The 19,237-nt window shown below is 68.7% G+C and overlaps 1 protein-coding gene across 3 annotated transcripts; it reads left to right on the top strand.

Annotated features, from left to right (window-relative positions):
• The first annotated feature begins 3,843 nt into the window (after positions 1 to 3,843).
• Positions 3,844 to 18,725, top strand: FGFR4 (fibroblast growth factor receptor 4). Of its 3 annotated transcripts, none has more exons than XM_039485357.1 (18): positions 3,844 to 4,106; positions 6,716 to 6,859; positions 9,138 to 9,404; positions 9,721 to 9,807; positions 10,310 to 10,476; positions 10,703 to 10,826; positions 11,498 to 11,688; positions 11,942 to 12,080; positions 12,193 to 12,383; positions 14,009 to 14,154; positions 14,621 to 14,742; positions 14,834 to 14,944; positions 15,197 to 15,387; positions 16,408 to 16,530; positions 17,348 to 17,418; positions 17,697 to 17,834; positions 17,913 to 18,018; positions 18,114 to 18,725. In XM_039485357.1, the coding sequence occupies exons 1-18, from the start codon at positions 3,893 to 3,895 to the stop codon at positions 18,258 to 18,260; spliced, it is 2,679 nt and encodes an 892-aa protein (XP_039341291.1). In that variant the 5' UTR covers positions 3,844 to 3,892; the 3' UTR covers positions 18,261 to 18,725. The 3 variants fall into 3 exon arrangements, with proteins under 3 accessions (XP_039341291.1, XP_039341290.1, XP_039341292.1); XM_039485356.1 differs by having other exon boundaries at positions 3,879 to 4,106; positions 12,190 to 12,383; XM_039485358.1 differs by lacking the exon at positions 3,844 to 4,106 and adding an exon at positions 4,709 to 4,913 and having other exon boundaries at positions 12,190 to 12,383.
• Positions 18,726 to 19,237: the final 512 nt, after the last annotated feature.

The following is a 19,237-nucleotide window of genomic DNA, read 5'->3' as shown; positions in this document are numbered from 1 at the left end:
GGCTCTACGGGACACAGCCCGACCTGCCCATCACACGGAGTCACCCGGCTGTACGGGACACAGCCCGACCTGCCCATCACACGGAGTCACCCGGCTCTACGGGACACAGCCCGACCTGCCCATCACGCGGAGTCACCCGGCTCTACGGGACACAGCCCGACCTGCCCATCACGCGGAGTCACCCGGCTCTACGGGACACAGCCCGACCTGCCCATCACACGGAGTCACCCGGCTGTACCGGACACAGCCCGACCTGCCCGTCACATGGAGTCACCCGGCTCTACGGGACACAGCCCGACCTGCCCATCACACGGAGTCACCCGGCTGTATGGGACACAGCCCGACCTGCCCATCACGCGGAGTCACCCGGCTCTATGGGACACAGCCCGACCTGCCCATCACACGGAGTCACCCGGCTGTATGGGACACAGCCCGACCTGCCCGTCACATGGAGTCACCCGGCTGTATGGGACACGGCCCGACCTGCCCATCACATGGAGTCACCCGGCTCTACGGGACACAGCCCGACCTGCCCATCACGCGGAGTCACCCGGCTCTACGGGACACGGCCCGACCTGCCCGTCACATGGAGTCACCCGGCTCTACGGGACACGGCCCGACCTGCCCGTCACATGGAGTCACCCGGCTGTACGGGACACAGCCCGACCTGCCCGTCACGCGGAGTCACCCGGCTCTACGGGACACAGCCCGACCTGCCCATCACACGGAGTCACCCGGCTGTACGGGACACAGCCCGACCTGCCCATCACACGGAGTCACCCGGCTGTACGGGACACAGCCCGACATGCCCGTCACACGGAGTCACCCGGCTGTACCGGACACAGCCCGACCTGCCCGTCACACGGAGTCACCCCCGCCCCCCGCCCAAACAGCAGCAGTTAGAAAAGGCCTCAGTGCGGCGCAGACAGCGAGTGGTCCCTGCAGGGTCCCACAGAGAGGGACAGGGTCCCAGGCGGAGCCCAGTGACTGGGCAAATCCGACAGCGAGGTGAACGCTGAGGCAGGCTCTGCGGCTGGGTCCAAGGGCAGGGCGCCGGGCCAGGAGTCGGGAGCGCTGGGGTCTGTTCCCAGCCCCATCCCGTGAGCTTGGGCAAATCACTTCCCCTTTCAGTGCCTCAGTCATCAATTATACGGAGGCCCTGCTCCTAGCGGTGCTCACCCCAGCCCAGCACCGGCCTGCGCAGGCCTCAGCAGCCAGGCTGTGGGATGGGGGTCCCACCCGGCACCCAGCAGCTGGTTCATCTCTGCAAATAGTGTGGGGGGGGGTCGATGTCTCTGTGTGTGTACGGTGTGTGTATGGGGGTGTCTGTGCGTGTGTACAGTGCGGGGCGGGGTGTCTGTGTGTATACAGTGTGTGGGTGGGGGTGTCTGTGTGTGTACGGGGTGGAGGGGTGTCTGTGGGTGTGTATAGTGCGGGGAGGGGTGTCTGTGTGTGTGTGTGTAGGGGGAGGGGTGTCTGTGTGTGTGGGGGAGGGTGGGTATGGGTGTGGGTGTGTGCACGGGGAGGGGTGTCTGTGTGTGTATAGGGGAGGGGTGTCTGTGTGGGTGTGGGTGGGGGTGTGTATGGGGAGGGGTGTCTGTGTGTGTACAGGGGAGGGGTGTCTGTGTGGGTGTGGGTGTGTATGGGGAGGGGTGGCTGTGTGGGTGTGGGTGTGTACGGGGGAGGGGTGTCTGTGTGTGTACAGGGTGGGAGGGGTGTCTGTGTGGGTGTGGGTGTGTATGGGGGAGGGGTGTCTGTGTGGGTGTACAGTGGGAGGAGTGGTGTCTGTGTGGGTGTGTACGGGCAGGGGTGTCTGTGTGTGTATGGGGGAGGGGTGTCTGTGTGTGTGGGTGTGTACGGGGGAGGGGTGTCTGTGTGGGTGTACAGTGCGGGGAGGGGTGTCTGTGTGGGGGTGTGTGTGTACGGGGAGGGGTGTCTGTGTGTGTACAGGGCGGAGGGGTGTCTGTGTGTGTGTACGGGGAGGGGTGTCTGTGTGTGTACGGGGAGGGGTGTCTGTGTGTGTGTGTGTAGGGGAGGGGTGTCTGTGTGTGTACGGGGAGGGGTGGGTATGGGTGTGGGTGTGCACGGGGAGGGGTGTCTGTGTGTGTATAGGGGTGGGGTGTCTGTGTGGGTGTGGGTGGGGGTGTGTACGGGGGAGGGGTGTCTGTGTGGGTGTACAGTGGGGGGAGGGGTGTCTGTGTGGGTGGGTGTGTGTACGGGGGAGGGGTGTCTGTGTGTGTACGGGGGGGAGGGGTGTCTGTGTGGCATCTTGTCTGTGTGTGTGTCTCTGTGTGTGGTTTGGAGCAGAGTCAAGCGGGTGCCCGCGCTGGGGAATCGCTGGGGCTGTGGCAGGTGCCTGCCCGTCAGGGAGCCCCCTGGGACTTCGCTGCCGGGCTGATCCCTTTCCCCGCACTCCAGGGGAGGCTGCCTGGCGCTGGGGCGAGGGGGGGCTGCCATCAAACCCCTCCCACGACTCCAGGACCCCACTAGAGAGACTCCCTTGAGGACCTCCGGGGGCAGGGCCCCTCCTGGCTACCCAAGCCGCAGCTCTCCCTGCCCCGGGGCCCTGGGGGTCGCCACACAAGGACCCCTCTAGAGAAGACAGGCCCTGGGGGGGTCTGGGGGCACCTCTCTCTGCCTGGAGCCGGCCCTGGCAGGTTTTCCCAGGACAGCCGTACCGGCCTGGGCACGGCTGGAAGGGCTGACGCCCTCTAACCACGCCTGGCTCGGGCGCAGGCGGCATCGCGGGATCCATGGGACCCACACCGGCCACAGGCTGTGCCGTTTACGCTGGCCAGGGCAGAGCAGGCCAAGTGGCCACCCACTTGTGGCTCCCGGAGTCACCGGGTCTGGCTTGTCCCACGGGAGGAGCTAGGCCCTGTTCCAGTTGATCAGTGACTGTCCGTTCCCGGGGGGGGAGAGGGGGCAGCACCAGGTCAGGCCAGCACAGACACTGCAGCCGGCTTCCTAGTTCTGATCGGAGACGGGGCAGTTCCCCCTGAGCCCTTCCATCCCTGGGGAGCCCAGGGGCCGGGCTGGGGCGGCCTGCAGACGCCCGCGCCCCTGGCCCAGGCAAACGTCCAGACCCCTGGGGTTTGCACATCCAAAGGCCCAGCAGAGTTTGGCCTATTGGAGGAGCTGTTAATAAAAGTACCATTGGCGTCTGCCCCATGCAGCAGCAGGGCCCCCAGTCATGAATGTGCCTGAGCGGAGGCAGCGCAGCCAGGCTAAGGGCCCCCCTGGCAGGCCATTGAGAGGCAGCAGAAGGCAGGGCCTGGGCCCTGAGGCAGGAGGCAGAGCCTGGGGTGGGGGGAGATAACAGGCAGCTGCATGGGGGCGGGTCGCTCAGATCCCTTTGGAATGTGACTTTGGATCCAGGGAGATGTGATCAAGGCCTGCAGCCCCCCACCCCCCAGCAGAGCCAGGTGGGCGGGTCAGGCCCTTGTCCCCCCCCCCCCCCCCCCCCCAGCTCACTTCCTTGGGTCCCTGACCCACCTGGGCTCTCCCATGCCTACAGCTTAGGGCAAACGGCGCCATCCGACCATCTCGTTTGCGCTCGTCCCTAGCCCAGGCCAGAGGGTTTCACCCCCTTTCCCCTGCCTTGAGCCCAGTCACGTCTGCCAGGAAGGCACCAGCCTGGCTCGGACGCCACCGAGAGACGGCGAATCCCCCGCGGCCCTGGGGAGTTTGTCCCGGTGGCTAGTGGTCTCAGGTCACATTTAGAGCTTGTCTGCGTGGGGAGCTGTCCTGGCCTCGCTGCCCGGGCGTGGGGACGGCCCTGGGGCACTCCTGGCTACTCCAGCTGTGGAGCGCTGCGGTGTGCTCCGTCCTGTAGACCAGCCCTTGCGCTGGAAACTCTTCTGGGCAGGGACCTGCTCGGTTACGGGTTTAGATGGGGCCTGGCACAACAGGTCACAGACCAAGGCAGGAAAGTTCCAGGGGACACAAGATGCGATTTTCCCGGCAGAGGGTGACGAGCCACGGGAATGACTATGGAACGGGCTGGATTCTCCAGCACCTGGAGTCCTGGCATCCACCCAGACGGGCTCTCCGAGATCTGCTCGAGCCCACACCCAAGCTGGTGGGCTCCACGCACACACCACCAGGTGAGTGGAGGGAGGTTCTCCAGCCTGCCCAGGTGAGACTGGTCCTGAGCCTGCATTTCTGCCCCTGCCAGCAAGCTGCTCGCTCAGCCGGTGAGCTAAGGGCCTGAAGCCAGTGGGGTCTGTCCCTCTGCATGTTCCCGTCTGGGGCTCTGCCAGGCTCTCGTGAGCTGAGATCCTGTGGCAGTGAGTTCCGCAGGCCAGGGGCATTGTGTCCATGCTGCATGCTCTCTCCACACGCTGGGAGGGCTGGGCCAGGGACAGCTATTCTGGCAAGGGGCAGAAGACCTCAGGACCAGGGGGTCACAGAATCATGGGACGGGAAGGGACCTCCCCAGGTTATCTAGTGCAGTCCCCTGGCAGCAGGGGAGAAGGGCTCCTGGCAGGCGGTGGTGCCTCCCCTGGGTGCTGCCCTCTCAGCTCCCCGTCCCTGCCTGGCTGGGCGGGGACCCCCCAGGGAAGGCCCGTTCCGTGCTGGGCCCCCCCAGGCGCCCGGGGCAGGAATGCGGCTGACCCGAGCGTGAGCAGGGCCGGCCGGGGGCGGGGCGGGGGCGGCCCATTGTTGGTCGGTGTAACCCGAGCGCTGCGCTCCGCCCGCCCAGCGGCCCCTCCTGCGCTGCCGCCAGAGCCCCGAGCCGCAGAGCGCGACCGGGCGCCCGGGGAAGGAGCCGCCCGGCTGCGCGCAAGGGGCTCCCGGCAGCTCCAGCCAGACCCCCCGCGCGGCGGCTGCGGGGCCCGGGGAGAGGATCGGGCCCTTCCCCAGCCCCGGGATGCGGAGGGATGGAGCCCGGCAGCGGGGACCCGGCGGCGGTGAGGGGCCGGGCGCTGCTGGCGGGGGGGGACCGGGCGCTGCTGGCAGGGGGGGGGAGCCAGGGTGCTGGTGGCAGGGGGCGGGGCGCCGGGCGACCGGGCGCTGCTGGCGGGGGGGGAGCCGGGGCGCTGCTGGCGGGGTGGGAGCCGGGAGCCGGGGCGCTGCTGGCGGGGTGGGAGCCGGGAGCCGGGGCGCTGCTGGCGGGAGGGCGGGAGCCGGGAGCCGGGGCGCTGCTGGCGGGGTGGGAGCCGGGGACCGGGCGCTGCTGGCGGGGGCGGGAGCCGGGAGCCGGGGCGCTGCTGGCGGGGGTGGGGAGCCGGGGACCGGGCGCTGCTGGCGGGGGCGGGAGCCGGGAGCCGGGGCGCTGCTGGCGGGGTGGGAGCCGGGGTGCTGGTGGCGGGGCGGGGAGCCGGGGTGCTGGTGGAGGGTGGGAGCCGGGGACCGGGCGCTGCTGGCGGGGAGCCAGGGTGCTGCTGGCGGGGAGCCGGGGTGCTGCTGGCGGGGCGGGGAGCCGGGAGCCGGGGTGCTGCTGGCGGGGGCGGGGAGCCGGGAGCCGGGGTGCTGCTGGCGGGGGCGGGGAGCCGGGGACCGGGCGCTGCTGGCGGGGGGCGGCCGGGGACCGGGCGGGGCAGCAGAAAAGGGAAACTTTCTCGGGCCGCTTGGCTGAGCTCGGCTGGGCGCTGCGAGCTCCCGGGCGGGGCCGGGCGGACTTTGCCCGAGTCCTGCAGCCGCGGGGTCTGTAAATCTGTGACCAGCCGGATTAACCATTAAACTGCGGCCGCCCCGCGGCTCCCCCCAGGGCGCTGGAACTGGGGGTGCGGGGGAGCCGCTGGAACTGGGGGGAGTTGAAGCTCTGGGGGCTGGAACACTCAGGAGGTTGTGTGGGGGTGAGGCTCTGGGGGTTCCCCGAGGGGTGGAACACTCGGGGTGGGGTTGAGGCTCTGGGGTTCTGTGGGGCTGGAACACTCGTGGGGAGGTTGAGGCTCTGGGGTTCCCCGGGGCTGGAACACTCGTGGGGAGGTTGAGGCTCTGGGGTTCCCGGGGCTGGAACACTCAGGGGTTGAGGCTCTGGGGTTCTGTGGGCGCTGGAACACTCGGGGGTTGAGGCTCTGGGGTTCCCGGAGGCTGGAACACTCAGGGGGTTGAGGCTCTGGGGTTCTGTGGGGCTGGAACACTCGGGGTTGAGGCTCTGGGGGTTCTGTGGGGGCTGGAACACTCGTGGGGGAGGTTGAGGCTCTGGGGGTTCCCCGGAGGCTGGAACACTCAGGGGTTGAGGCTCTGGTGGTTCTGTGGGCGCTGGAACACTCGGGGTTGAGGCTCTGGGGTTCTGTGGGGCTGGAACACTCAGGGGTTGAGGCTCTGGGGTTCTGTGGGGCTGGAACACTCGAGGGGGTTGAGGCTCTGGGGTTCCCGGGGCTGGAACACTCGGGGTTGAGGCTCTGGGGCTCCTGGGGCTGGAACACTCGGGGGGGTGTTTAGGATCTGGGGGCTCCCTGGGGGCTGGAACACTCGGGGGGGGTTGAGGCTCTGGGGGCTCCCCGGGGGCTGGAACACTCGGGGGGGGGTTGAGGCTCTGGGGGTTCTGTGGGGGCTGGAACACTCGGGGGGGGTTGAGGCTCTGGGGGTTCTGTGGGGGCTGGAACACTCGGGGGGTTGAGGCTCTGGGGGTTCCCCGGGGGCTGGAACACTCCGGGGGGAGGTTGAGGCTCTGGGGGCTCCCTGGGGGCCAGAACACTGGGCAGGCGGGAGGAGGTTGGGGCAGTGGCAGGGGAACCGGCTCACTCTGGCCTTGTGTTTTCAGGCTGTGAGGGCCTGGTCTCAAGGCTGAGCCAGGAGAGGAAGGGCAGGAAGATGCAGCCACTGCCCTGTGCCCTGCTTTGCCTCCTGGCAGCGTTGACAACAGGGGCTCAAGCAGCTGCCTCCCCAGGAAGGACCATGGAGCCAGGTATGAAAGGCCAGAGAGGGGCCTGGTGGGGGCGGGACAGAGCCCCGGCTGAGGGGAGCTGGGAGGAAGGACAGGGGGAGCCTGGGAGCCGACTCGCCCCTTGCTCTGGGGTGTCTGAGAAGAGCTGCGTGGAGCAGGGGAAATGGCCATCGCAGGCAACAGGCCAAGGAGGGTCCGAGCCTTGTGCTTCGCACGTGGCGCCCGGGGCGGTGCTGGCAGGTGCACGTGGCGCACGGCCTGGCGGGATGGCACCGCAGCCCGGGGCGTGCGAGCACGGGAGCGCGGGTATCCGTAGTGCGGCTCCGGGCTGGGCTGAGCGCCTGCTGCTGCTGTTCCTGGCCTGGCGCAGGCAGAGCGTGGCAGGTCAGTGCCGCTGGAGCTGCAGCCAGGCCTGGGGCGCGGCTGGGGGAGGGCGGCCGAGCAGCTTGTGTAGGGTCCCAGGGGCGGCCGAGCAGCTCAACTGGCCCTTGCTCAGTGAGACTCTAACAGGGCTGAGGGTTGGCAACACCCGGAGACCTCAGCAAGGGACCTATTGTGAGATTGGCAGGGGGGAGGGGGAGTTCAGGGGGCACCGACTTGGCTTTTCAAAGCCCCCAGCTAGTGGAGCCTTTGGCCCTGTCCCTTCCCCACGGGCCCAGAGTCCGGCTCCTCGGGGTTGGGCCGGGCGGAGCCTTTTCCCCCCAAAGGGGGCAGATCCGGAGTGGTGGTTTGTCCTGCTGGCTGGGGGCAGGTTTAGGCTCCTGATACCTCCGCTCTGGTGTCAGCCACTGAGCCCCAAGCGCCACCAGCTGATGGAGAAACTGCCTGAATGATAAAACCTCCTCCCAGCCCATGTCCAGGCCCCTGGCGGAGACGCTCCCTGGCTTTGTTCAGGGCGGGTCCCGGTTAAAGTGGTTCTGGGGGACTTGGCTCTGCTCTCATTGGCTCTGACTCCAGATCAAACCTGCTCCATTTACCACAAAGCAGCCAGCCCCGCAGACCCTTGACATCCGGGTTCTCAGTCACCACGCCTGGGGCAGAACGGACTCGCTCGGCCGGGCTAGCAGGAGTCGCTTGAACCCTGACGGGGAGCCAGTCCAGGGTGGGAAGGAACCCCCCCCCCCCCGTGTGTCATGGCTGCCTCCCCCTTCAGCGGGGAGGGGGCAGGCAGCAGAACAGAGCAGCCCTGAGCAGGGACGAGGGGTTGGTAGTGTCCGGTCTGGAGATCAGCTGGGAGAACTGCAGCAAGAGGGGCTGGGTGGGGCCACTGGTGCAGCCGAGGGGGGGGGGAGAGTGCGTATCCGCCAGGTTCCCATGGCCCTGCTTTGTGGGGGTATCACAGTTCAAATCCAGGTTAGACAAACAGGGCAGGCGGGAAGTGCTGGAGGCAGCTGAGTGTGAAAACCCATCACTCCCGCTGCAGCCCAGCCAGTGCTGTTTGGGGCGGGGGGGAGATAGATGCTGCTCCCCTTGGCTGGCGGCTGCAGCTCTGGGACAGCAGCCACGCCCGGCTCCTCTCCTCCCGCTGCACCAGCTACAGCTAAAGCAGATGCAGCACCAGTTCTTTCCTCAGCCCTGCAAAGGGGGCTGGGGCTGGGCCCAGCGGGAGGTCAGAGGGTAAGAGGAGCTGGCGGGGGAGGACCCTGGCTGCCTGAGGGGTCCGTTTGGGAGCCTGTCAAGCAGCCAGCTGAGGGGACGTCTCTGTCTCGGGGCCCTGGAGAGCCGGGCTGGGGGCTGGACTGAACGCGAGGAAGCTCTGCAGCGGGAGATGAAGGGCCAACGCAGAGTTCAACGGGAGAAGGCTGCAGGCAGGGGTGATGGCACCTGCCCTGATGGGATCCTAGGCCCTTGGCCCTCAGTGTTAACGCCGGCTGTGCCCCCTGCCCTCCGGAAAGGGGAGCCAATGCCACAGGCAGCCTGGCTCTGGGACCCCCCCCCCGTCCCCTGCGCTGGCCACACCTGGAGCGATGCGCAGAGGAGGGAGCAGGCCATGTGGCCTGGGCTCAGGGCCCGGGGGCAGGGTGAGTCCACGCCAGCCAGGGGCTGTTGATTAAAGCCTCTTATCTCTGGGCTCTCTGCCCAGGGCAGGGTCTGTGCCCCTGCCTGGACGTGCTGCCCCCATCTGCCCTGGCTTGTCCATTGCATAGGGTGGAAGGAGCAGCTGCTTGGGGCCGGCCTGGGGCAGAGGTGCCACTCGGGCCTCTCCGCAGGGGTCAGTGCGTGGGGCTGCTGAGCTTGTCTGGGCAGGGCTGAGCTGCCTTCGGGCCCAGTGCTCAGCTGTGTCCCCTCTGCTGGGCAGTGCTGCTCGAGAGCCGCCTGCTGGACACGGAGGAGGAGCATCTCCTGCTCGACCCCGGCCACGTGCTGAAGCTGCACTGCGATGCCAACCACAGCCTGGGCGTCGCCTGGTACAAGGAGGCCAAGCAGCTCTTCCCAGGCGGGCGCGTCCGCATCTGGCAGCGCACGCTGGAGATCGCCGAGGTCGCCTACGAGGACTCGGGGCGCTATGTGTGCCGGGCACAGGACACTGGACAGAGTCTGCGCAACTTCACCATCTCTGTTGTGGGTAAGAGCCCCGGGCAGACGGGCCCTTCCTGCCCCGGGGAGATGAGAGTTTGTCCACCCTGCTGCTTGCTGCCAGTGCTCCTGCCCCGCTCCATGCAGTGCCCCCTGCTGGGAGAGCCGGACCAGTGTACCTAGGAATCCGCCCCCGCCCTCCAGCCAGCCAGCGCTCCTGCCCCGCTCCCCACAGCGCCCCCTGCTGGGAGAGCTGGGGCTTCTCCAAAGCCAGTGCCCTGCCTCACTCCAAAGAACTGGGGCTGGAGTAGCCGGGAGCTCCCAGGCCGGAGGGAGGTGACCCCTCTTGTAACGCTTTCCTTCAGACTCGCTGGCCTCGGGTGATGACGATGAAGACAGCAACGGGGACCGTTCCCTCGGTGATTCAGACGAGGAGCCCCCTTACCGCAGAGGTCAGTCCCGGGGCCAGCTGCCTGCAGCAGGGGCTGTCCCGTGCCCCCGGCTCTGCGGGAGCAAGAGGGGAGGTGCTGGGTCACTGGAGCTGCCAGGAGCGCAGGGCACCCTGCCCATATGCCTCTTTCTCTGCAGGCCACTCCCATGAGCCCCTGCGTGCTTGGCAGCCTCTGTCACCCATGGCAGGCGGCTGAACGGGGCCGTGTCCCCCCCGGCCTGCGCCCAGCAGCACAGGGTTCCCGGGCTGAGCTCTGTGCCGGGGCAGAGGGCAGTGTTGGGGGAGCGCTGCTGCACCCCCCGGGTGGCTTTGCTGTCCCAGCGTTGGAGACATGGGAGCTTTGCAGGAGCTGTTGTGAGGACCGGCAGGGGAGCTGCCTCACCGTGGGAGGGGCTGGGTGCCTGGGCACAACTCCATGCACACGCCGAGCCCTGGTACTTGGCATTGGGAGCTTCTCCCGAGCCTGTGGCTAGTGGCCGTCAATCGTGCGATGCCTTCCCCAGCCCCATACTGGACACAGCCGCAGCGGATGGATAAGAAGCTGTACGCCGTCCCTGCAGGAAACACGGTCAAGTTCCGCTGCCCAGCGTCAGGGAGTCCCAGCCCCAGCATCCGCTGGCTAAAGAACGGGCGGGAGTTCCGGGGCGAGCACCGCATCGGCGGCATCCGGGTAAGAGTGATCCAGGGAGCCGATCCGAGCTCAGGCGCCTCCGTCTGCCCTGGCCGAGATCAGAGACGTCCTGTAACTGGGACAAGGGGAAGGCTTCTGCCTGCCAGCTCCATGGAGGGGCATGGCGGGCTCCTCGCAGGAGGCTGGACGGTAGCTGGGGAGCTCTGCTGGGCACCGGGTGCCATCTGCCTCCCCTCACCTGGTGCTTGTCTCCTTCTCTCTGCAGCTCCGGCCCCAGCACTGGAGCTTGGTCATGGAGAGCGTGGTGCCCTCCGACCGGGGCAACTACACCTGCCTGGTGGAGAACCAGGCTGGTAGCATCCGCTCCAGCTACTTGCTGGACGTGTTAGGTGAGGCCTTTCCCTGCGCCGGGGCTCGCAGGGTGGGAGGGAGACACGGACTCTAGGGCTTCGCCAGTCAAGCTCTGCCTGGCGCAGACCCCCGGGGGCTGTGCTAACAAGGGGGCTCCCTGGCGGGGGCCGGCCCCCTGGGAGCAGAGCAGAGCAGACTCCTGGGCGCAGGGTCACTGATCCCGAAGCTTCACACTGCTTTGGAGATCCTCCAGGTCCTGGCATCGAATGGACGCACCTAACCCCCAGCCGGGACCTGCCTCCTCTTCTGGCTGCTGCGGGTCTGGAGCAATTCCCGGCCGGGCTGGCAAGGTGGGTAATGGCCAAGGAGGGTCAGCAGCCGCGTTCCCAGGGCGAGGAGGGAGGTGGACAGGCAGGCTAGGCACACTCTGGCCCGAGTGAGCAGCGGGGAGGCTGGGGGCGGCAGTGGGAGAGCTTGGGGGGAAGGGGGCTCCCGTCTGAGCCCTGGGGAAGAGGTACAGAGCGGCTGTGACCGCCCGGCCACGGAGGGAGTCGGTGACACAAGCCAGGTGCCCTGCCTGCGAGTGCCCGGCTCTGCCCACTTGGCCGGGCCCCGTTCAGCGGCTGGCGCGTGGTGCGTGCTGGGCGGAGCTGGCCCTGCTGCAGGGCTGTCCAGCTGGGCAATGCTGCTCCTTCCTCCCTCCCGGCAGAGAGGTCCCCGCACAGGCCCATCCTGCAGGCCGGGCTGCCTGCCAACACCACGGCGGTGGTGGGCAGCGACGTGGAGTTCTTCTGCAAGGTGTACAGCGACGCCCAGCCCCACATCCAGTGGCTCAGGCACATCGAGGTGAACGGCAGCAGCTTCGGGCCTGACGGGGTGCCCTATGTCCAAGTGCTCAAGGTAACAGCCAGGCCAGCGAGGGCACCGTGCCCCCGGAGCAGCCCCAGGCCCTGGTGGGACTGGACGCAGACTGGGGGGGCAGTGGGAGGAGCCCCAGTCCTGGGGCCAAACGGGGCAGGCTCAGCCTGGCTCCAGGGAGCTCAGCACCCCACCACAGTGGGAAAGAAGCAGCCGCCTGCTGGGACCCCGTTGCCCTGCGGCCCGGCCCCCGTGTGTGGGGCTGGGCCCTGACGCTGCGGCTCTGCCCCCGCAGACAGCCGACATTAACAGCTCGGAGGTGGAGGTGCTGTACCTGCACAACGTCTCCAGGGAGGATGCTGGGGAATACACCTGCCTGGCCGGGAACTCCATCGGCCTGTCCTACCAGTCAGCCTGGCTCACCGTGCTGCCAGGTAAGCCGGGGGGCTGGGAGAGCTGGGCCCAAAGTGCCCCACGGGAACACGGGGAGGCCCCTGGTGTCGGGGGCGGGCAGGGCCCGGGCTCACTGGCTTCGCTTTCCAGCAGAGGAGCTGGTGCGGGAGGTGGAGACCCCCGAGACCAAGTACAGCGACCTCATCATCTACACGTCGGTCTCTCTGGCCGTGGCCATGGCCGCCGTCATCGTGGTGCTGTGCCGGATGCAGACCCAGGCGAGCAAACAGCCCCTGCAGCCCGTGGCCGTTCACAAGCTCTCCAAGTTCCCGCTCATCAGGCAGGTACGTCCGGGGCAGCGGGGGGCCGCGGGACCCGGCGGGTCATGGACGCTCTGCGCTGGGCACAGCCTCCTGCCGGGCCAGGGCCAGGGCCCGGCTGTAGTGTGTGCGGGCTCCTGCCCTGCCCTGCCCTGTGTCTGGCTGTAACCTCCCGCTGGGGCCGCGCCCTGCACTGCGGCCTCATCTTCTCCTCTCCCCGCATCCAGCCGTGCCCGGCACTGCAACCGCTTCTTCCCCTCTCCCCCGCATCCAGCCGTGCCCTGCACTGCAACCGCTTCTTCCCACTGCGTCTGGCTGTAACCTCCCGCTGGGGCCGCGCCCTGCACTGCGGCCTCATCTTCTCCTCTCCCCGCATCCAGCCGTGCCCGGCACTGCAACCGCTTCTTCCCCTCTCCCCCGCATCCAGCCGTGCCCTGCACTGCAACCGCTTCTTCCCACTGCGTCTGGCTGTAACCTCCCGCTGGGGCCGCGCCCTGCACTGCGGCCTCATCTTCTCCTCTCCCCGCATCCAGCCGTGCCCTGCACTGCAACCGCTTCTTCCCACTGCGTCTGGCTGTAACCTCCCGCTGGGGCTGCGCCCTGCACTGCAACCGCTTCTTCCCACTGCGTCTGGCTGTAACCTCCCGCTGGGGCCGCGCCCTGCACTGCGGCCTCATCTTCTCCTCTCCCCGCATCCAGCCGTGCCCTGCACTGCAACCGCTTCTTCCCCTCTCCCCGCATCCAGCCGTGCCCTGCACTGCAACCGCTTCTTCCCACTGCGTCTGGCTGTAACCTCCCGCTGCGCCCTGCACTGCGGCCTCATCTTCTCCTCTCCCCGTATCCAGCCGTGCCCTGCACTGCAACCGCTTCTTCCCACTGCGTCTGGCTGTAACCTCCCGCTGGGGCCGCGCCCTGCACTGCGGCCTCATCTTCTCCTCTCCCCGTATCCAGCCGTGCCCGGCACTGCAACCGCTTCTTCCCCTCTCCCCGCATCCAGCCGTGCCCGGCACTGCAACCGCTTCTGCCCCCCTCCCCCGCATCCAGCCGTGCCCGGCACTGCAACCGCTTCTGCCCCCCTCCCCCGCATCCAGCCGTGCCCGGCACTGCAACCGCTTCTGCCCCCTCCCCGCATCCAGCCGTGCCCGGCACTGCAACCGCTTCTTCCCCCCTCCCCCGCATCCAGCCGTGCCCTGCACTGCAACCGCTTCTTCCCCCCTCCCCCGCATCCAGCTGTGCCCGGCACTGCAACCGCTTCTTCCCACTGCGTCTGTCTGTAACCTCCCGCTGGGGCCGCGCCCTGCACTGCGGCCGCATCTTCTCCTCTCCCCGTATCCAGCCGTGCCCTGCACTGCAACCGCTTCTGCCCCCCTCCCCCGCATCCAGCCGTGCCCGGCACTGCAACCGCTTCTTCCCTCCCCGCATCCCGCCGGGCCCTGCACTGCAACCGCTTCGTCCCCCTCCCCGTATCCAGCCGTGCCCTGCACTGCAACCGCTTCTTCCCCCCTCCCCCCGCATCCAGCCGTGCCCGGCACTGCAACCGCTTCTTCCCCATCCCCCCCCATCCAGCAGTGCCCGGCACTGCAACCTCTCCCCGCTGCGCTCCCGGCTTGGCCTAGTGCTGACAGCAGGTCTCTTGGGCTCTCCCACAGTTCTCCTTGGACTCAAGCTGCTCAGGAAAGTCCAGCACGTCCCTGATGCGCGTCACCCGCCTCTCGTCCAGCTGCACCCCGATGCTGGCCGGGGTCCTGGAGCTCGACCTGCCGCTGGACTCCACGTGGGAGTTCCCCCGAGACAAGTAGGGCCCTGTGCTGCTCTCGGCTCACTCCAGGCCTGGGGGCGGGTCGCGTGGCAGCGCCCTGCTGCAGGAGGGCTGGGGTTGGGGCACGGACAGACACACCTGGGCCTGTGTTACCATTTGCTCAGGCACCTGTTGCCTCAACGAGCCGTTCACAGAGAGAGGGCCCAGCGGAGCAGGGCAGGAGACCCGGGGCCTGGCTCCCTGCGTGGCCCTGGGCCATGGGCTCTGGGTCGCTTTACTGAGAGCTCATTCCAGCTTCTCAGCCTCCTTCCTCCGTGCTCCAGGCAGGCTTGGAGGAGGGGAGCTGCAGACAGACCCTGCCTGCCTGGGTTTTCTCCGGTGTGCTCGGGGCACCGCAAGCTCTGCCTGGAGCCCCAGGGCCGCCCCCCAATCCCCGCCAGCACCCCCGGAGCCAGGGCCACCCCCGCGGAGCCGTCGCTTCTTCCCCTCTCTCTGCCCGCAGGCTGGTGCTGGGCAAGCCCCTGGGAGAAGGCTGCTTCGGCCAGGTGGTGCGAGCAGAGGCCTATGGGCTGGACAGAGGCAGGCCGGACAGAGCTCTCACTGTGGCCGTGAAGATGCTGAAAGGTAACAGGGCTGCGCAGGGCGGTGGCCCAGGGCTGGGTCCCGGCAATGCAGGTTCCCTGCCCTGCACGTCACCTTCTCCCTGTGCCCCCAGACAATGCCACCGACAAGGACCTGGCCGACCTGATCTCCGAGATGGAGATGATGAAACTGATGGACAAGCACAAAAACATCATCAACCTGCTGGGAGTCTGCACACAGGAGGGTGAGGGGCTGCCACGCTTGGGGGGCAGGGAGAGGGGCGCTGTGCTGGGGTGGGGGTGGTTCTATTCAAGGGAGGGGGGTTCACTGCCATGCTGGGGGGCAGGGCAGGGCTGCTGGGGGATCAGGGCAAGGGGCTGCTGAACTCGGGGCGGGGGGGCGCTGCCGCCCTTTGGAAGGGGGTTGTGCTTGGGCAGGGGGGCAGAGAGGGAGGCCCCAGCAACCCTAAGCCCCACCTGATGGTCCGTCTCCGCAGGGCCACTGTACGTGCTGGTGGAATTCGCCTCCAAGGGGAACCTACGGGAGTTCCTGCGAGCCCGGCGCCCCCCCACGCCTGACTACACCTTCGACGTCAGCGCCATGCCCGAGGAGCAACTCGCCTTCAAGGACTTGGTCTCCTGCGGCTACCAGGTGGCCCGCGGCATGGAGTACCTGGAGTCCAAGAGGGTAAGGCCCTGGCTCCGGGGGTGGCCCTGGCTCTGGAGGCGCTGGCTGCGTTTGGGGGCTGGCCCTGGCTCCGGGGGTGCTGGCGAGGATTGGGGGGTGGCCCTGCCTCTGGGGAGGGCCCCAGCCCGGGCGCGCCCGGGATTGGGCGGCCCGGCCCAGGGGCGCCGGCGGGGATGGGGGGGCGGCCCCGGCTCTGGGGGTGCCGGCAGGGATTGGGAGGTGGCCCTGGGTCTGGGGGCGCTGGCTGGGATTGGGGGGCACCGATTGGGAGCAGTCCTGGCTCCGGGGGCGCTGGCTGCGTTTGGGGGCTGGCCCTGGCTCTGGAGGCGCCGGCGGGGATTGGGGGGCGGCCCCGGCTCCGGGGACGCTGGCAGGGATTGGGGGGCGGCCCTGGCTCCGGGGGCGCTGGCAGGGAGTGGGGGGCGGCCCTGCCTCTGGGGATGGCCCCGGCTCCGGGGGCGCTGGCAGGGATTGGGGGGCGGCCCTGCCTCTGGGGATGGCCCCGGCTCCGGGGGCGCCGGCAGGGATTGGGGGGTGCCGGCAGGGATTGGGAGGTGGCCCTGGCTGGCTCCCGGCAGACTGAGCAGCATTCCTCCTGTAGGAAGGGACGGGGGGGGGGGGTGCCTTTGGGGAAGTCCCAGCCAGCTGGCCTGCCCCAGTTTCTCTGCTGGGCCTCAGGTGGGGCGAAGAGGGATGCGGGCTGTCGAACGCAGGCAAACCCAGGGGGCTGCCCAGAGCCGAGGTCCTGGCACAAACCGCTCTCAGTAGAACTGCTCCCTGCTCTGGGCCACAGCGCTTGGGAGAGGCCACTACAGGGTTAACAAGCCCTGGTGCAGAGCGTGCCCCTTGCCTAGGCCATCACTGGCGCCTTGGCTGGGACCCGGCTCTGCCACGCAGTTCCTGGGACGGGCTCAGGCAGCTGGGGGGTGGAGGGGCTCCTGGGGGGTTGGAGGTCGTGGGAGGGACACTGCGGGTGTCAGCCCCTCCCGCCCCCGGCCCTGAGCTGCCCCCTCCCTGCAGTGCATCCACAGGGACCTGGCCGCCCGCAACGTGCTGGTCACGGAGGAGAACGTGCTGAAAATCGCTGACTTCGGCCTGGCCCGGGATGTCCACGACATCGACTACTATAAAAAGACCAGCAATGTGAGTGTGGTGGGGCGGGGCGGGGGGTGCTGAGGGCCGGAGGTGCCGAGGGCTGGGCTGGGAGGGGGCAGAGTGGGGCGGGGTGCTGAGGGCCGGGAGGGGACGGGAGGTGCCGAGGAGTGGGAGGGGGCAGAATGGGGTGGTGCCGAGGGCTGGGCTGGGAGGGGGCAGAGTGGGTGGGGTGCCGGGGCCGGGAGGTGCCGAGGATGGGAGGGGGCAGAATGGGGAGTGCCGCGGGCTGGGCTGGGAGGGGGCAGAGTGGGGCGGGGGTGCCGAGGCCGGGAGGTGCCGAGGGCTGGGCTGGGAGGGGGCAGAGTGGGTGGGGGTGCTGAGGGCCGGGAGGTGCCGAGGGCTGGGCTGGGAGGGGGCAGAGTGGGTGGGGGTGCCGAGGGCCGGGAGGGGACGGAGGTGCCATGGGGTGGGAGGGGGCAGAGTGGGTGGGGGTGCCGAGGGCTGGGAGGGGGCCGGGAGGTGCCATGGGGTGGGAGGGGGGCAGAGTGGGGCGGGGGGTGCCGGGGCCCGGGAAGTGCCGAGGGATGGGAGGGGGGCAGAATGGGGGGAGTGCCGAGGGCTGGGCTGGGAGGAGGGCAGAGTGGGTGGGGTGCCGAGGGCCGGGAGGGGGCCGGGAGGTGCCATGGGGTGGGAGGGGGGCAGAGTGGGGCGGGGGGTGCCGGGGCCCGGGAAGTGCCGAGGGATGGGAGGGGGGCAGAATGGGGGGAGTGCCGAGGGCTGGGCTGGGAGGAGGGCAGAGGGGGGCGGGGAGGCATGTCGCCTCGCAGCAGCAGCCGTGGGCTGAGGGCTTTTCATCTCCCTGCAGGGCCGGCTGCCCGTGAAGTGGATGGCGCCCGAGGCCCTGTTCGACAGAGTGTACACGCACCAGAGCGACGTGTGAGTCTGGCTGCGCTGCCAGGGGCCAGGCCTAGGGGGAGGGCGGCCGGGGGCATCGGGCCCCGAGGGCAGCCCCTGTGCACGCACCAAGGTGTCAATTGCGCCCCGTTCCCCGAGTAACGCAGGCCAGATTGGCACCCCCAGCACGCTGTCCCCGGGCGCGTGGCGCGGCGTGGCCGTGACCCTGACCCTGGGAATGGCGGTGCTCGGGTGACAGTGCCCTGCCCACGCTACCTCTCCAAGCCCCACGCTGGGCCTGATCCTTGCCCTGTTCCTAGGTGGTCCTTCGGGATTCTGATGTGGGAGATCTTCACGCTGGGGGGCTCCCCGTACCCTGGGATCCCGGTGGAAGAGCTCTTCAAGCTGCTGAAAGAAGGGCACCGCATGGACAAGCCTTCCAACTGCACCCATGAGCTGTGAGTACCCGGGCTGCCCGCTGGCCTGCAGGGGGAAGGGGACGGGTTCCTCTGGCTGACAGCTCCCTGCCTTGCCAGGTACATGCTGATGAGGGAGTGCTGGCACGCCGTCCCCTCCCAGCGCCCGACCTTCAAGCAGCTGGTGGAGGGGCTGGACAAGATCCTGGCAGCTGTCTCGGAGGAGGTGAGTTTGCAGAGCAGGCAGGGTGACCAGGGGGTTCCTGGCCTGCCTCGGGCAGGCACGCTCCCTGCGATGCTGACGGCGCTTCCCTCCCGCAGTACCTGGACCTGTCCGTGCCCTTCGAGCAGTACTCCCCCTCCTGCGAGGACACCGCCAGCACCTGCTCCTCCGACGACTCCGTCTTCACCCACAACCCCCTGCCCATCACCCCCTGCCTCTTCTCCTACCGCAGCGTGAGGACGTGAGGGGCCGCCCGGCCTGGCAGTGGGGCTGGGAATGACCAGGCAGCTCTTGTGCTGGTCCTTGCCCTCCTCCCCGCCGCAGGACGCTGGAGAGAGCTGAGCAGCAGGAGTCTCTGGGCCGAGGCTCCACGGGTGCCCCCGCCCCCTCCATCCCAGCCACCTGCTCCTTGTGAGGGGGTGTCCTCGGCTGGCCTGGGGACCTCCATGTGGCCCCCCAGCCTCCTGCTGGCGTCTGCCCTTCAGGCAGTCAGGGCACCCTGGGCCTTCACGCGCTGCCCAGCCCCCAACCGTGCTAGCCGGCCCCGAACCCGACGTCACGCCCTGCAGGGCAGAGTGAACTCGTGTCATGGGCAAGGGGGGGCAGCCCGGGGCGTGGGCTCCGTGCCCAGAGGGGCTGCCTGGGGCCGCCCACCGGCCTCGCCCTGGAAACTCTCTGCTTGTTTTCTTTGATGTAGTTTTTAATCATATTTTTGGGATACTGAACCGGTGGGAGCCAGGCACCTCCCCCGCCCACTGGGAGCGCCCTGCCCAGGGCCAGCCCGCCCCCCCCCCATCCCACCCCGCCCGCCCCCCCCCATCCCCCCCAGCCCTGTACATAGCCAGAGAGAGGAATATTTATGTACATAGCGTCTCTAATGCCTTGATAAATTATTTTTGGAATAGAGCCTCTTGCTGGAGGTTTCTTGGCTGCCTCTGGGGAGGGGGGTGCTGCTGCTCCGTGCCCCGAGCCCGGGTGTCAGGCCCCACGGACCCTTCCCATGGTGAACGTGTCCCAGAGCCCCCTCCTTCCTCGCCCTGTGCTGCTTCCGCAGTGTTGTGAGCGTTTCTGCCAGGCCCTCAGCATGGGCTTCCGGCTTCCGTGTCCTGCCCGCATCCTACAGCCCTGGGCAGGCGTGGAGCCTCTCCCCTGCTGGGTCTCCCCCTCGGCCATGGAGCCCCCCCGTCTCCCCGCCTCACCCTCGCTGCAGGTTTCTGCTTCT

This window comes from Mauremys reevesii, linkage group 8, assembly GCF_016161935.1.
Source record: "Mauremys reevesii isolate NIE-2019 linkage group 8, ASM1616193v1, whole genome shotgun sequence".
In the NCBI taxonomy this organism is placed as follows: domain Eukaryota; kingdom Metazoa; phylum Chordata; order Testudines; family Geoemydidae; genus Mauremys; species Mauremys reevesii.
The sequence above is the reverse complement of the archived record's forward strand: the minus strand, read 5'-3'. Positions and strand labels throughout refer to the sequence as shown.

Coding starts and splice junctions, on each gene's coding strand:
- FGFR4 (XM_039485356.1), top strand. CDS start 3,893: ATGGGGCCTGGCACAACAGGTCACAGACCAAGGCAGGAAAGTTCCAGG. Junction 11,689..11,941: donor CCTATGTCCAAGTGCTCAAG/GTAACAGCCAGG, acceptor CTGCCCCCGCAG/ACAGCCGACATTAACAGCTC. Junction 16,531..17,347: donor ACTATAAAAAGACCAGCAAT/GTGAGTGTGGTG, acceptor ATCTCCCTGCAG/GGCCGGCTGCCCGTGAAGTG.